The 18,219-nt window shown below is 40.7% G+C and overlaps 1 protein-coding gene across 5 annotated transcripts in view; it reads right to left on the reverse strand.

Annotated features, from left to right (window-relative positions):
• The window catches only part of METTL4 (methyltransferase 4, N6-adenosine), a 191,465-nt gene that overhangs the window by 113,256 nt on the left and 59,990 nt on the right, over positions 1-18,219 (reverse strand). For all 5 annotated transcript variants that reach the window (XM_075828357.1, XM_075828358.1, XM_075828356.1 and 2 more), the window contains exon 3: positions 15,096-15,468. In XM_075828357.1, the coding sequence (XP_075684472.1) occupies positions 15,096-15,468 (373 nt within the window). The remainder of the gene's footprint in view (positions 1-15,095; positions 15,469-18,219) is intronic.

An 18,219-nucleotide genomic window follows, 5' to 3' on the forward strand; every position in this document is an offset into this window, starting at 1 on the left:
AATTCAACTGTCTGGCTGTTTTTTCTCTCAGAACTGTATGTTATACAACTGCACCCTAGGAACAAAAATATGAGAACTGAACAAGGACGACACATTTCATACATTTGGTGCCATTTATATTAGGAAATTGCATTATCGACAATTATCGGCTGAGAGAGACTCACAGCCGTGACAGTTATAGAGGCATCATACGGTTTTAAAGAATATGATGAAGTCATATTGATTGATGATGTCATCATGGGTGTCAGACAAGGAAATTGATCACTGTGGGCTTAAATCAGCAACACAGTGTGGATGTTTATAACTACTAGCATGGGGATACAAGCATGAGATGTTCTGGAAATAAAAATGCCCACTATACTCCTTTGTTGAACCTTCAGTTTCCTTGTTTTCTTTCCCCTCTACTACCTTTGCACAACTTTTACCTTGCTTTCCCTAAACATATATATGCAGTAACCAGGGCCGGCCTTAGGCTACAGGGTGCCCTGTGCGGAATTGCCCTTTGGTGCCTCCCACTCCATTTATCATTGTTATGTATTGTCGGCACTTGGTGCTTTTGTTTGTGCATTTGTCACGGCTAAAAACGCGTCAAAAATGCTTGGTTTAAGCGTCCCATTGACATCAATGATATAGCGCGCCGTTTTGTTTAAAAATGTGTCGCATAAAAAAAAGAAGCGTCAGGTCGATTCTGTTGCACGTAAAATGCGCCGAAAATGCGCCAAAATTGCACCTAATTTCTATAGTCAATGGGAGTTTTGACTGAGCAGAAAAAAATCACACCAAAGGCGTGCAAAAAACGCGATGAATACGCGTCAAAGGCGCCTGTAGTTTAAAAAGAACTTTACAAAAACACTAGTGTTTTTAAGGGTATGTGCACGCACAAAATAAAATAAAAAAAGTCTGTTTTCAAGGGAAAACAGCTCCTGATTTTCAGCCGTTTTTTATTCAAAATCGCGTTTTTCACTGCGTTTTTTAACAGACTTTTTGGAGCGGTTTTTCTATAGTCTATGAAAAACGGCCACAAAAACGGCTCAAGAAGTGACATGCACTTCTTTTTCGTGACCGTATGTTTCTGTGGTCGTTTTTTAAAACGGCCGCTTAAAAAACGCCCCGTCGGAACAGAACGCCGTTTTCCCAATGGGCAAATGTTTGGAGGCGTTCTGCTTCCGATTTTTCTGCCGTTTTTAGCACAGTGTGAACAAGGCTTATGTTTTGGTAAGGCTGTTTTCACATTACGTCCTGCCTGTCCATTTATCATATGCGGCGGAATAGCTCCTGGCGCATACATTAAATGGACACAAAAAACATGCAGTATAATTTTTTTTTACTGGACGTCACTACATAAAATAGCGCAGTCCTACCCGAACTGAAGTTTTTTTAACCTCCATCAGGTGTATGGGACGGTTTACCATACGTTCTGGGAGCTTTCCCGATGCATACATTACACGGATGGGCAGGATGTAATGTGAAATTACCTTTAGGCCTTATTAACACGAGCGTGTTAAACGTCCGAGTGATGGCCGCTGAAACATCGGCCGTCCCACGGACCTTTGTAATTCAATGTGGCCGTTCACACAGCCGCTGTTTCAACGGACCGTGTGAAGGGTCCGTGAGAAAATAGGACATGTTCTATATTTTCACGCTTCACGCATCCTTCCATAGACTCATCTATGGGGGATGCAAGACATGGAGTCCCGTGCGCCGAGCACGGATACACCTCGGGCGTGAAAAACTGCAATTTTTCACGTCCGAGGTGCGCATCGCTCAAGTAAATAAGGCCTTAGGCTGAGTTCACACGGGGAGGATACACTGAGTAAAAGAACGCAGCGTATCCGCCCTGTGCGCCGCAGGGAATTTGGACCGAAAAAAACACACCGAACTGTGGGGCAGTTTCTCGCCTGGAATGTCTGCTGCGGAAAACTGCAGCACTTAGCCCGCCTGCTTGCACGCCGGCCTCCTGGGATGACCTCTCATCCCAGGAGACTGCTGCAGCAGCGGTTACATGGGATAAGGCGTCATCCCAGGAGGTCGGCCCTGGGATGACATTTCATCCATGTGACCGCCGCTACAGCCTGTGAGGATTGGCTGCAGCGGAGGTCACATGAAATGAAGCGTCATCCCAGGAGTATAAAACACAGATTCCTAGGTAAGAATAATATATTGTTTGTTTTCTGAGTGGTGCTTTTTGCGGCAGGATCGCTGCGAACCTGCCGCAAAAAACGCAACAACTACTATTTGTTGCGGAATTTACCTCCCCATTTAATACAATGGGGAAAAGCCGCAACAAATAAGGTGCGTTTACGCAAATACAATTGACGTGCTGCAGAATAAAACTCTGCACCGCAGGTCAGTTTTTTACACTCAGTATTTACGCAGCGTGTGGATGAGATTTGTTTTACCTCATCCACTTTGCTGCTACTGTATTTGCTGCGGATTTTCTGCAACAAATTCTGTTGCGGAAAATCTGCAGTATTTACGCAACGTGTGAACTGGCCTTTATTCCGTTTACTCAAAGGCTATCTTTCGCATAACAGGAAAAATTATTAAAACGGCTGTCCACGTGGGCAATGTTGGTACTTTTTATTACTTATTTAACTCACACTGTAAAGGCCATAAAAAAAAAAAAAACGTTAATAGCCAAAATCGCTTTTTTTTCCGCATTATCTCTAAAAAAAATTTAATAAAAAAATTATCAAAAAGTTGCATGTACCAAAATATTGTACCAATAAAAGCTACAGCTCGTCCCGCAAAAAATAAGCCCTCACACCGCTTAGACAAAAATATAAAAAAAAAAAAGTAATGTGGTGAAACATTTTTTTTTTTTAAACAAATAGTTTTCTTTGTAAAAGTAGTAAAATATATAAAATAACCTATAAAAATTTGGTATCACCGTAATCATATTGAGCCGCAGAATAAAGTTAAGTTGTCGTTTTTACCGCACGATGAAAGACGTGAAATCGAAACCCAAAAAACGATGGCGGAATCACAGGTTTTTTTCGAATTTCAGCCCACAAAGAATTTTTTTCAGTTTCCCAGTAAATGATATGGTACTTTAAATGGTGCCGATAGAAACTACAACTCATGGCGCAAAAAATAACCACCACCCTATTGACGGAGAAAAAAAAAAAAGTTATGGCTCTAGGAAGGCGGTTAGTGGAAAACGTAAATGAAAAAGCAGAAATGTCTCAGCCCTGAAAGGGTTAAACTAAGAAAGCAGCCCATACTTACCTCTCTCTTCCCAGACATTCCTGCGTTGGGGGTCCCGTAACCTCTGTTCTCGGTTTCTATACAGAGCGGCTGAAGTGGTGACATCACGTCGACAGTACATTGTTCACTGTTTTGTATACAGAGCAGCTACAGTGGTAGAGGTCACGGGAGCCCCCAGTGCAGGAACGTTTGGGAGGACAAAGGTAAATATAAGTTCTTTTTTTATTTTTTTAACTTCTCCTCCACTGCTTCAACAGAATTTCTTTTTAACCCCTTTAACGTAATGTGCACAGGGTCTAAAACGGCAAGAAATGGTAAATGTGCACTATGGAGCAACTGAACAATGTGCCCATCTGGCATTTATTAACCGTGTCGTTCAGTTCCACCTTGGTGCCCATTTTCCACTTATTTCCCCTTTAGTGTCCTTATGTTCAGTTCCCCCTAGATGCATATTTGCCATTTACTGCCCCTTTAGCACCCTCTGTCACAGAAGAACAATAAATGGCAAATGGGCATCGAAGGGGCATTGAACAGGACACTAAAGGGGCAATAAGCGGCAAATGGGCACCAAGGTGGCACTGAATCCTCTGCCCATTTGCCATTTTTAGACCCCCATCAGTGCCCCCATACAACCAAAGCCCACAGTCTGACTGACCTGCTGGGCTTCTTACAGTGCACTGTGCCTGCTGATGCTGCTGGAGCGGAGCCCTGGGGAAATAGCCAGACCAGGAACGCATGGTAAGATGGTCTCCTCCCTGTCTTGCGTCCTGAGTAATGTCATCCGGGGGAGCAGTAGTCGTGGCGCGGGGAAGCCAGTAGTGAGGTCAGTGAGTGACACCAGACTCGCTGGCGCCCCGAGTAGCCGCAGAGCGGGAGAAATTCACCCGCCGGCACCCCCCTTACAGCATGGCGGCCGGCGCCCTGTGCGACCACACGTAGCCAAGGCCGGCCATGGCAGTAACAAACATATATTACATACCATAACTATGCATGGGCTTATGGTATGCACCACGTACCAATGAATGATGTCCCTTTAATGAAAAAAAACGTACTGACCTTGGGCACACTGGGATTCTCTCCCCTCTATTTTAATCTAGGTTGACATTCAACATTCTTATTTATAACCTTATTATGGTAAATGCTTGTTCAAACACTTCATTTTATGATATAAGTAAGCATATACGATCATTAACCACTTCCCGCTTTAGCCACTTTTGACCACCTTGAGAGAGCCTTATTTCGCAAATCTGACATGTGTCAATTTGGTGATAACTTTGGAATGCTTTTACGTATCCAAGCGATTCTGAGACTGCTTTCTCGTGACACATAGTATTTTAAGTCAGTGGTAAAATTTGGTCAATACATTCAGTATTTAATTGTGAAAAACACCACAATTTAGCTAAAAATTGCAAAAATTAGTATTTTCCTAAATTTAAATGTATTTGCTTGTAAGACAGGCAGTTATACCACACAAAGTAGTTGCTAATTAACATTTCCCATATGTGTACTTTAGATTTGCATCGTTTTTTGAACATCCTTTTATTTTTCTAAGATGTTACAGGGCTTAGAACTTTAGCAGAAATTTCTCACATTTAAGAAAATTTCAAAAGGCTATTTTTACAGGGACCAGTTCAGTTGTGAAGTGGCTTTGAGGGGCCTATACGATAAGAACCGCCATAAGTCATCCCATTTTAAAAACTGCACCCATGAAAGTATTCAAAACAGCATTGAGAATGTTTCTTAACCCTTTAGGCGTTTCACAAGAATTAAAGCAAAATTCAGGTGAAATTTACAAATTCTATTTCCAGAAATTCATAGTTAATAAAAAAAAATTCTGTAACACAGAAAGTTATACCAGAGAAATGCAACTCAATATTTATTGCCCAGATTCTGCAGTTTCTAGAAATATCCCACATGTGGCACTAGCGTGCTAATGGACAAACACAGGCCTCAGAAGCAAAGGAGCACCTAGAAGATTTTGGGGCCTTTTTATTAGAATATATTTTAGCCACCATGTCAAGTTTGAAGAAGTCTTGTGATACCAGAACAAAGGAACACCCCCCAAAAAGACCCCATTTTGGAAACTACACCCCACAAGGCATTAATCTATGGGTATAGTGAGCATTTTGACCCCACAGGTGTTTGAGATTATTAGAATTTGGATAAATGAAAAATGTAAATTGTTTCCAATAAGATGTAGTTTTAGCTAAAAAACAGACAAACAATGTCCACAAGAGAAAAAAAAAAAGCCCCCTAACATTTGTAAAGCAACTTCTCTGGAGAACGGAAATACCCCATATGTAGGCATAAACTGCTGTACGGGCACACAGCAGGGCTCAGAAGAGAAGGAGCGCCATTTGACTTTTGGAGTGCAGACTTTGGAGAATTGGTTTCTGGGCACTATGTCACATTTGCAAAGCCCCTGTGGGACCAAAACAGTGGAAACTCCCCAGAAGTGACCCCATTTTGGAAACTACACCCCTCAAGGTATTCACATAGGGGTGTAATGAGCATGTTAACCCAGAGCAGGTGTTTTGCAAAAATTAGTATGTACTCGATGTTGCAGAGTGAAAATGGGAATTATTCCATAGATATGCCAATATGAGGTGCCCAGCTTGTGCCACCATAACAAGATAGCTCTCTAATTATGCTGTGTTTCCCGGTTTTAGAAACACCCTACATGTGGCCCTAATTATTTCGACCAGGCTCAGGCGTGAAAGAGTACCAAGATAAATTGAGGCCTAATTTGGCGATTTACAAAGTATTGCTTCACAATTGCAGGGTCCTGATGTGAAATAATAAAAGAAACCGCTGAGAAGTGACCCCATTTTGTAAACTACACCCCTCAAAGTATTTATTAAGGGGTGTAGTGAACATTTTCTTCCCACATGTCTTTTCCATAAATCAATGCTCTGCGGATGGTGCAAAGTAAAAATTTTAATTTTTCCCTAGATATGCCATTTCAGTGGCAAATATATTGCGCCCAGCTTGTGCCACTGGAGACACACACCCCAAAATTGTTAAAAGGGTTTTCCTGGTTATGGCGATGCCATATATGTGGTAGTAAACCGCTGTTTGGACACACTGTAGGGCTCAGAAGGGAGAGAGTGCCATTTGGCTTTTGGAGCGTGGATTTTGCTTGGTAGTAGTTTTGTTTGGAGTTTTACTGGTATTTTAGTTTATAATGTGGTGGCAAATGTAAGCTGTGTGAAGTACATCAGGGGCATAGTCAGGTGGTATAATAATGGGGTGAAAAAAATAAAAATAACAATCCATAGATGTGTGTTACCCTGTGAAGCAATCCTTTCTGCACAGGCCGGTGTCGCAGTGATAAATGGTGTCCTCTCTTATCCCTCTTTTAGTACAGACTCTCCCAGCAAAATTCCCCAAACTGGAAAGGTGCAAAGTGTTGTCCTGGTATAATACGGGCACCCTCGTTTCCAGCAGATCTGTTTGGGCCCTCCCCTTCCTGGTTCCCTAATTTTAGGGCCTTGATAAATCGCCTCTTGAAACAGAAGAAAAGTTCCCCTCGGGCCTGCACAATTCCATATTTTTTATTTCCCGACTTATTGGAGCCTTAACTTATTTTATTTTTTCATAGACCTAGTGGCAGGAGGACTTTTTTTGCGGGATGAGCCTTAATTATTGGTACCATTTTGGGGTACATGCAACTTTTTGATCACTTTTTAACACAGTTAGCAAGGAGATGTCGGGAAATAAGTTGGGGGGGGGGCACCAATCTAAATCTTTGCCCCGGGTGCAGGAGAACCTAGCTACGCCTCTGTCGTAAATATTTGTACTTGTACTTTAGGGTATTTGTTACACATTGGTAACAACATAGCTCCCACACATGGGGTGACTTAAATCAGTGATGTCTGAAGGGGCACTAATCATAAATACTAACTATGTAGGGGTAGGGTTGTTTTTAAGATGTGAACGGACTAATTACAGCTCCATGCCTACAAAATTTTATGAGAATGAAAGCAAACTCTTTGAAGAAAGGTTACTTTCCAATGTGAACGGTATACTGTAGGCAGTGGAAAGAAATAACTTTTTCATTTTTTTTAAAGAAAATAAAGTTGGCTTTGCGTTATCTACACACATAACAGTAGAACCATCTCTGCATTACTGCCAATATTAATAATCCAAGTCTGAAACACTCAGCAGGATCTAACACAAACAAAAACAACTGTGGAAATGCATTCTGTGAAACTACCTTTCATCTACATCCAATATCAGAACTATTGTACAACTGACTGATGTGTTCCTACCTCTGCGACACTGGTATTGTCACATTTATGACAGATCTTTTACAAGAAGAGTGCAGCAAGAGATTACAGACAGATGTGCCTAATATGCTTATGGAAAGAGCTGTCACTAGTATGAAATGAAATCCTCAGATGTCGGTTTTAATGCCTATCTAGAAATCGAATGAAAAATAATGTTGTGAAATTGTTATACTACAGTTAATAAAGTTTATTCCAAGACCAGCTCCACTTCTAAAAATCTAAACAATACTATACATAACAAAACTTGTTCAGGACTGCACTCATGATGAATTTGCTTTCCGCCTGGGAGCATTTTCAGACAGAAAGGGCTGTCCTTGAACTTTAGCCACAAAGATGGAGGCACATCATTATCTAGAATGTGATTGTATGCTTTAGGCCCCATGTCCACTTCAGTTTTTTCCTTCAGGGTGCTATCCGTTTTTGTCACTTCTAGCACATGAACCCATTCATTTCAATGGGGCCATGCACACTTCAGTTTTTTTGAAGGTCCCGTTGCTCCGTTCCGATCCAAAGTAGAGCATGTCGTGTGCCGTCCGTGTGTGACGGAGACGTTGCCTAGCAATGACCAGGCGGGCATAAATACATTACAGAAATATTACACTAATCGGCAGCCACTTGTCTCTATCAATCACTGATAGAGAAAAGAGGCTGCTGATTAAAAATAAAATAAAAATCAGTTCATACTTACCCGGTCGTTGTCTTGGTGACGAGTCCCTCTTCTTCCTCCAGTCCGACCTTCCAGAATGACGCGGTAGCCTGTGATTGGCTGCAGAGGCCGCTGCAGCCTGTGATTGGCTGCAGAGGCGGTCACGTGGGATGAAGCGTCAACCCCGGAGGCCGGCCTTCTGACGTCATCCTGACGTGCGTGACCGCCACTACAGCCTGTGATTGGCTGCATCAGCGACATGGATGAAACGTCATCGCTGGAGGCCGGACAGGAGGAAAGTAAGTATGACATTTTTTTTCATTACATTAAAATTTTATTTTCCGAGCGCCGAGCATGGTACTGTCCAGGGTGCTTAAAGAGTTCTCGATCAGTGCAGCCCATTAACTCTTTCAGCACCCTGGACAGTACCATGCTCATGCACGGAAACGAAAACACGGAGTGCACACGGCCAATAAAACTGACACACGGATCCGTCAAAAACGGCCGTGAAAACCGTGTCGAAAGTGTGCACGAGGTCTAAGAATTGAAGCCTGATTCCACTAGAAAAAACATGGGACCTCCACCGATCACGAGAACGGGTGTCCCGAATTCCCAGATGCTCCTCACTGCACACCCTCCAACGAGTAGGCGCTTAAAGAGGCTCTGTCACCACATTATAAGTGCTTTATCTCCTACATAAGGAGATCGGCGCTATAATGTAGGTGACAGCAGTGCTTTTTATTTAATAAAATGATCTGTTTTCACCACTTTATTAGCGATTTTAGATTTATGCTAATGAGTTGCTTAATGCCCAAGTCGGCGTGTTTTTACTTTAGACCAAGTGGGCGTTGTACAGAGGAATGTATGACGCTGACCGATCAGCGTCATGCACTCCTCTCCATTCATACTAACACATTAACAATACTGAAGTGTTTAGACAGTGAATAGACATTCCACGGGATGTCTATTCACAATCTCTGCACTTCGTTACGGTTTCTATGGTAGTTACAGCAGAGGCGTAATCACGTTGTAACCTGTCATTTACTGCGTAATCTCGCGAGATTACGCTTCCTCTGCTGTAACTACCACAGACAGAGTAACGAAGTGCACAGATTGTGAATAAACATCCCGTGGAATGTCTATTCACTGTCTAAACACTTCGGTATTGTTAATGTGTTAGTATAAGACAGCACATAAGGATCTAGCAGGTTCCCTATGCGCTGACTAAATGAATCGAGAGGAGTGCATGACACTGATTGGTCAGCGTCATACACTCCTGTGTACAACGCCCACTTTGGTCTAAAGTAAAAACACGCCACTTGGGCATTAAGCAACTCATTAGCATAAAGCTAAAAAATCGCTCATAAAGTGGTGAAAACAGATCGTTTTTTTTAAAATAAAAAGCACTGCTGTCACCTACATTATAGCGCCGATCTCCTTATGTAGGAGATAGGGCACTTCTAATGTGGTGACAGAGCCTCTGATTAGGATCAATATTCTCCTTTAAAGACACTGTCTTATGACCACATAAAATATACCTGGTAAATGAATATATTATATACGGATATTATTCAGTGTTGTTCACCCATTAAGGTGTCCGTTTGCCCAGAGTTCATTTGGTCATAGACTCTGCTCTACTACCTTATTAACATTACAACGGTCCTCATTACAGGAAGGACTTTGTACGCTAGGTGGGGAAGCAGCTGGGCATACTGGAAAGAGATTTACTTACACTGTACAGATGCACATTAAAAGATATCTGGGTGGTGTTATGGTGGAGTCCATGGACTGGGCAGAGATCTCAGAGATAGACATTTAGGCCAGTCCTGGACGAATAACACAACAGGAACAGGCTTTGTTACATTATAGGTGTGCTTTCTGTGTACGTATATAAATATAAGTTTAATAACATTACAGTAGACTTTATATGCATACATATACAATACATTCAGAAAGTCTTCAGACCCTTTTCAATTTTTTCACATTTTGTTATGTTGAGGCCTTATGCTAAAATTAAAAAAAATACAAATTCTAGATCGTTCTGCACTCAATACCCCATAATAACAAAGTGAAAACAGAATGTTAGTAATCTTTGCTATGTTATCGAAAAGGAAAAACTAAAATGTTGCATTGACATAACTATTCAGACTCTTTACTCAGTACTTCGTTGAAGCACTTTGGCAGCGATAACAGCCGCTAGTCTTCCTTGGTATGATGCCACAAGGTTGACACACCTGGATTTGGGAATTTTCTGCAATTCTTTTCTGCAGATATCAAGCGTTAAAGGAGAAAAATGATACAGCGCCTCATTGTGCAGGTTACCTATTCACGAAGTGGTGAAATAGTGCTCACCTGTGTGGGTTGTGCAAACAGGCACAACAAGTTGTGTGTATGAAAAATAGTATGTCAGCTGCAGCTGGGCTCCGACCGGTGGGCACAGCATGCCACCACCGTTAAACACGATAAAGCAAAAGAGAAACAGGAACCTCTCAGAGCGCTGCTGACTAAGAAACAAGCAGTCGTATCTAATATAACAAGATTACTTTAATTGTGGCTACGCGTTTCAATGCTAGACCAGCATCTTCCTCAGGCCAGTACTTGCTACATTATATATGACTACTACTGCTTGTTTCTTAATCAGCTGCGCTCTCAGAGAGGTTCCTGTCCTTCCTTTGCTTTACCTCTCAAGCTTTGTCAGGTTGGATGGGGACCGTCGTTGGACAGCCATTTTCAGGTTTCTCAAGAGATGTTCAATTAGGTTCAAGTCCGGGCTCTGGCTGGGCCACTCACAGTGTTGTCCCCAAGCCACTCCCGTGTTGTCTTGGCTGTGTGTTTAGGGTATTTGTCTTGTTGAAAGGTGAACCTTCAGCGCAGTTTGAGGTCCAGAGCACTCAATTAGGTTTTCATTTAGAATATCTCTGTACTTGGCTCCATTCATCTGTCTATTTGGAGACCCATAACTTTTTTTTTTTCCATCGACATAGCTGTGTGAGGGCGTGTTTTTTGCGAAGCGACCTGTACTTTTTTCAGACGATTCGATCACTTTTTATTCCATATTTTTCAGGAGGCTAGCTGACCCAAAAAACACAAAAAACAATTCTGTCTTTTTTAAATTTCTTTTTACGGGCTGACGTGTAGACAGGGGGCGTCCCATCCCCCAACCTCCCCCTGCGCTGTCGAATGTATAGATGCCTCAGTTGATATTGATGGCTGCATCTAAGACATCAGACAGGGGGGTTATCATGGCCGTTAGAGCAGGGTATCAGCGGTAACATACAGTTGACACACACTGCGTATGAAACACTCCGCTCCTGAGCCAATTCCATACTTTTCCAATCCCAACTATGTACGTCAAATGTTAAGACGGGTTTCATATCCGAGATTTCTTGATACGGAGAATGTCTCCTGTGGCCAGTTAACATACACAGATGTGTCCACACTTATCTTTGAATTGGTTAAGGACTCCAAATTCTCATGAAACCATTTCAATACAATATCGCGATGATCTCGCACCACATATCTCAGGATATGTTGAGATAAAAGGAAAGGTAAGGTAGTACACATCTGTAACACTAAGAGGTGGGATTTTTGGGAAAACGCATGCCATATGATCTGGAGCTTTTATATGGGGAATGGCACAAGCACCAGCAGCAGGAACCTATGCTCCCACAACAGGCTTTCTTGTGACCTATTCCCTTCAATTTCAGAGTAGAGACTATATTACCCTTTCTCTGTAGGCAGACATTGAAAAAATATGTAATATTGTCATTGAGGTGCACGAAAACGGCTAGTGTATAAATGTTTTGCACAGCTCATTGCTCTTGTTTCTCAAAGTGATGCTGGTGATTTACAGTGCTCACAAGAAGTGTAATCCCGGGAGATTAGTAACAGATCTCAATGTGCTTCGGCCTGCGATTGTCATATACTACATTACAAATGCCTTTCTGCAGACCGCAAAATGAAGAATCTTCTTTACATTTTAAAATATGCTCCGAGAAGTGTTTGATTAAAGCAAAATAACAAAAGCACTGTATGATATATCACCTTAATAAAGGAACAAAACAAAACCAGGCACCAAAATGATTCAAACACAGACCATTATAGTAGAAAAAAGAGCAATGTTAACTATAGCACCCCCTGCTTTTCTTTTACATTGCTTTTAAGTAGTAAATATTAAATGCATAAAAAGATTAAAACATCATCAGATCCCTTACATGTTCTATCCATTTCTATGGCCCTGATGTCAAATTATTAAATTTCCAATGAAATTCCAACAATCAGATTACAAGGCAAAGGGCAATAGCATTCTAGCCACACTGACAAACTAAGTAGTACGGTAAGCTGCGGACCTCTTCCCACCCGTGACCCTTTCCTGACTGCTTCACAACTGTAGGTGCAGTATGGTGTGACGGCCGCTACAGTTAATTTGGCTGCTAATTTAGGCACAGTGTCTTACTGATATTTTATTTTCTATTGACCCAAAGGGTCACCAAGTCCCTATCATCATGTAGCCCTAAAATGTAACATTTATTTATCTATTAAAAAAGAACTGTGAACCCTACTATACAGTGGTTAGCAGTGGGTTCGAATCTGACCAAAGGCATCCAATCTCTGCATGGCTTGTATGTTTTCCATGTTGCTGTTTGAGTTCCTCCCACACTAAAACATACAGAACGTGAATTTAGACTAGGGCTGGGCGATTAGGACCTAAATCAAAATCACGATTTAGGCCACACCCCTTTGTGCGTGCTACGTCCCTTATTTGCATACCACACCATTAAATTAATATTTATGCCCTGAGCCGGCTATATACTACTGTATATAATATACCGCCTCACACTGAACCCACACAGTATATCGTCCCCATAGTGCTCCCGACACATCATAATGCCCCCACAAAGTATAATGCCCCCCATAACTCTGTCTGGTTTCCATCATTCTGCCAGATAAAATAGTACTGCATGCTGTGCAATTTTGTCTGGAAAAAACAACGAATTCGGGAGTTTATTTTTTTCTTTTCACGGCGTTCACCGTGCGCATTAAATAATGATATATTGTAATAGTTCAGACTTTTACTGAGGCAGTGATACCAATTTTTTTGTTCTATTTTATTTTTTACATTACTTCAGAGGAAAAATGGGAAAAAGGTTTTTTTTTTTTAACTTTAAAAAAAAATTCACTACCAAACATTTAACGTTTCTTTTTTACACAATCTATTAGTCCCCCTAGTGTATTGCACCAGCGATCCAATCGTTGGATCGCTGGTACAATACACTGCAATGCTAATGTATTGCAGTGTATAGTCATTTGGGAGGGTTGTGCACTCCTCCCATCTGTTCAAAGCTGTTTTTAATGCATAAAGAATGAAGCTGGTTTCGCTCTATCCTGAATACATTTTTTTGGCCAAGGCCCAAGAGGGAGAGAGGTAAGTTTCCTGTTGTACAGGTATAATGTTTAGAAACCCATTTAAAGGATGTCGCCTTGTTGTGGTAAATGGGCACACACAATTTTCAAATTGTGCGCTGAAAACAATCACTTTTAGAAGTATATAAAATAAAGCCGTTTTGCAAAAAAAATTAAAAAAATTAAATGTTTGCGTTGCACTGCGTCCATTTATTTTAAAACCCTGTCAGAGGAAGCATTCACACACTCCTAATTAAATCTGGGCTAGGCATGACTGGGTTAATGGGATGTCATGTATGCACTTATAGAGGATGTTCTTCTTCACTTGTCTGACACCACACAGACTGTTCATAAACAAAAAAAAACATAAGGCTTTAAAAATGATCCGTAATTAATCTTTAAACTGAAATGTCATTAGTACTATTAACACCTATAAACGAAATATGTCCAAATGTTTTCATTTGTAGATATGTCCACCAAACAGAAAAACTACTGTACAAAAAGGCAGAAATGCGTGTCTACCATTTTGTAGCCAAAACATACATACATATGCACTTACCTGATTCTTTACACACATCCCATCATACAATTATCCCATACCCAAACAATAATGGCATTAAGTGTCCAAATGCCACCTTTCAATGCCTAATTAACACTCAAATACAGTGCCCACATAAAACCACAAAATAGTGGCCAAATATTATTCAGTATTTAAGCATTACCATAAAGCTCCCACATAATAATGTCCCTTAGTGCCCAAATTATACACCATTCGATGCAAAAATTATAACACTATACACTAGTACATAACTCTAGGTGGTTTTAGGGTAAATTTGAAGAGTAGTAAAGAGGTTTATGGGAAAAACCCTGGTGGTCTAGCGCTTAAATGAGTAATCCCTGGTGGTCTATAGTGGTTAATGGTTAAATACTGTAGCTGTGGGTCTAGGATAGTGAAGAGGTGGATGTTGTATGGGTTTTAACATTGATGGTACATATCCCCAGCCATGCTACTTGATCAGGGATTCACCAGAAGACAGCAAGAGTGGTCACTTTAAGAGATTAGATGGCACACGAATTTCAGACAACTCCATGATGCTTGGCATGGAGCAGCCAAAGCAGTCAACAGAATATAGCCCTGGGCAAAAATAGAATGTTTTACTCACCCCTACACCAAGATTCTTTGAGGTAGTAATAAGCGTAGGAAACCCAAATCTTAAAAACCCCAACACAAACCCTAGAATCCATGTCCTAGGATATAGGACCACTTATCAGTAGAACAGCACAGCAGAGGGATCAAACTTTATTACCGCTTACTGTAGTGTGAAAAGAGGGAAAAGACAAGTACAAGCAGCGTATTTCTACCTCCGGTTGTATTCATCTCTGACCTAACCAGAGATTGATTTCTAATGCATGAATGACCCACCTCGTGGATTAGACTGCACAGACTGTATTTCGTGATTACATGGAGTGATCTTTTTAGGTCAGAAAAACAATCCTAAGTCTCCAAATAACATAAAACCCAATAGAGCTAAAGCAGACAATGTACTTACAATGCAGCAGGGGTTCCATGCATGAAATATCGGACAGTAGAAAGCTACTTCTTGGCGGTATGAGATATTTCTCACCCATTAGGTGAATGATTTGAAGACAATCTGAAGTGTTCTCTGTAATGTGTGATAAATAGTCTCCATCTTGAGAAAATGGACTTCCTGCGTCAAGAACATTCAAAGTATATTGAGGAAAAGGAACACAAGGCATATCTTTGGTCATATCACAGAGTTCAGCCAAGTTTTTTTTTCCGCACACTTCTGCCATAATTTCATATTTCTCTTCTTCTGCCAATTTCTCTGGAGAATGAAAAAGACCTTTCTTAAATCCTTCTTGAATCAGCAGCTGTGATCCTTCTAAAATAAGATCACTTATCTGGAGAGGGAGAAGAGAAAACTTTATTTCCCAGCGAATAATGAGAAAATAGAAGAAAACCTCATAGTAACATTTATTTCACACTTACAGCTTTAGTTTAAAGAGTCTCTGTCACCACATTCTAAGTGCCCTATCTTCTACATAATGTGATCGGCGCTGTAATGTAGATAACAGCAGTGGTTTTTATTTAGAAAAACAATCTATTTTCATCAAGTTATGACCTATTTTAGCTTTATGCGAATGACTTCTTAATGCCCAAGTGTGCGTGTTTTTACTTTTGACCAAGCGGGCATGGTGGAGAGAAGTGTATGACGCTGACCAATCAGCGTCATACACTTCTCTCCATTAATTTACTCTGCACATAGTGACCTTACTAGATCACTATGTGCAGCCACATACTCACACATTAACGTTACTGAAGTGTCTTGACAGTAAATAGACATCGCGTCCAACCAGGACGGGATGTCTATTGACAATCCCGACACTTCGGTGAACCCTACTAACTAACGTTTGTGTGGGACTTACAGCACATCGAGATCACGTTGTAATGTCATTTACAGCGTGATCTCGCGAGATCAAGCTTGCTGTCATTAAGTCCCACACAAACGTTACCAAAGTGTCAGGATAGTGAATAGACATCCCGTCCTGGCTGGAGGTGATGTCTATTCATGGTCAAGACACTTCAGTAACGTTAATGTTTGAGCAAGCGACAGCACATAGTGAACAACGCAGGATCACTATGTGCTGTGTAAATGAATGGAGAGAAGTGTATGACGCTGATTGGTCACTGATTTGACCAAGTGGGCGTTATGGAGAGAAGTGTAGGACGCTGACCAAAGTAAAAACACGCCCAGTAGGGCATTAAGAAACTCATTAGCATAAAGCTGAAATAGGTCATAACTTGGTGAAAATAGATCCTTTTTCTAAATAAAAACCACTGCTGTTATGTACATTACAGCGCCGATCATATTATGTAGGAGATAGGGCACTTATAATGTAGTGACAGAGCCTCTTTAAATTACATTAAACATTTCATCAAAATGTAAACACAGACTAAGCTATGACAAGAAATAACACTGACTGGTCACCAAGTGGTACCAAATCACTGTAATGGTTGGCTCAATCAATAATGAAAAAACATTAATCTTAGATGTTTTTGACATTTATTGAAAAGTCATACAATTCATGAGAAATGGCTCTAAAATAATTCTTTCAAGTATCCTAAAATAAGTATTAAAGATTCAGGCAAAAAAGTTATTTTTTTGTATAAGGAGGTTATATAATTTTCTAATAAACTTTGTTTATCAATTCCTCTAAGGTTTTAAGATCTCTGCTTGATCTCATTCAATAGGAACCTTCATCGTTTACTTAGAGTGGATAAAGCGCTGTCCTGGTCATGTGACCGAAAGACAGGTGCAGGACTAATTACAAGCGGGAGCTCACTCTTGTAATTCGTCCTGCACCTGTGTGTCGGTCACATGGCAAGGACAGATTGTTATCCTCCAGAAGTAAACAATGAAGGTTCCCATCCATATGTCCAGTTTCAGCCTTCAGGACACAAATATATATTTATTATTTTTTCCCTTCTATATTCTGATAGTCATAATTTTTTTATTTTTTAACTTGACAAGGCTGCATGAGGCCTTGTTTTCCAGGGGCAAATTGTACTTTGTTAGGGCACCATTTTGGGATAAATTTAGCATTTAAAAATGTAGTATATGGGGAAATGTAGACAAAAGTATTTTGCCCTTAATTTCCATTTTCTATTCTGTTTCCCAACCATACTAAATAAATAGTGGTGTGACTTTATTGTTTAGGCCATTACAGTTATGGGGATAACATGTGTTATTTGGGGTCTTCCAATTTATTTTTATATTTTTTTATAAAGGATTGTATTTCTTGTTCGAAAGTATTGTATTTTTTGTTTTTTACTTTACAATATGCTACCATTTACATCTATGCAAGTATGTTACACGGTGTATGTTAAATACACAGGCAGTTGCTAGGGAATTCATTAGTATGCCCTAAAAACTGGATATTTTAGTATTTTTAGTAGAACCGTTCTAGGGTCTTTCGAAGGACAGGGAGTTCCGCTCACAAAGCGGCATTCCCCCTTTGTTCCACCTCTTCTATGCCGCATAGCCTCAACCCAGCACCTGATCGCTGAGGTGAAGTTTTTTTTTGTCCACACCACCACACTGTTCCGATGGTACACGCCAATCAGGAATTGATATGAACTGTATGATTTTGTATTATTAAATGAAAAGCCTTTATTTGCTAAAACCGCAATACCCCTTTAAATGCCATAAGTAGTTTCAAAAATTGTTGCAAAATCAAGTATCAAGCACTTGAGACATCTTGCAAACCCTCAAACAAACGTTCAAAAGGGTTAGAAGACATTTAGACTGTTCCAAAGGCCAAAATATAAGATATTACTTATAAAAAAAAAAAAGTCTCATGGGATTTGTCTAGCTATGCCCCAATATCATAAATCTGCCCAACAAGTCTCCCCACTCCTGCTAGATTCCCTCCCACAATCTGTGTGTCATCAGAATGGGGGACACCACAGCACTTACATTTTCATTAAAGACATACTACCAACTCTCACTTTTAAACCTAGTCACCTGTCCACTCGGGAACACCCACAAAACATGACAAAAACGCCTCCAATACTAAGCAAATTTACATAAGCCCAGTCCGCTTTGTGACCTGTTCGCGGGACAATCCTGTGAAAAGTGGGACAGTTAGGAG

The sequence above is a fragment of the Rhinoderma darwinii genome, chromosome 5, assembly GCF_050947455.1.
Source record: "Rhinoderma darwinii isolate aRhiDar2 chromosome 5, aRhiDar2.hap1, whole genome shotgun sequence".
In the NCBI taxonomy this organism is placed as follows: Eukaryota; Metazoa; Chordata; class Amphibia; order Anura; family Rhinodermatidae; genus Rhinoderma; species Rhinoderma darwinii.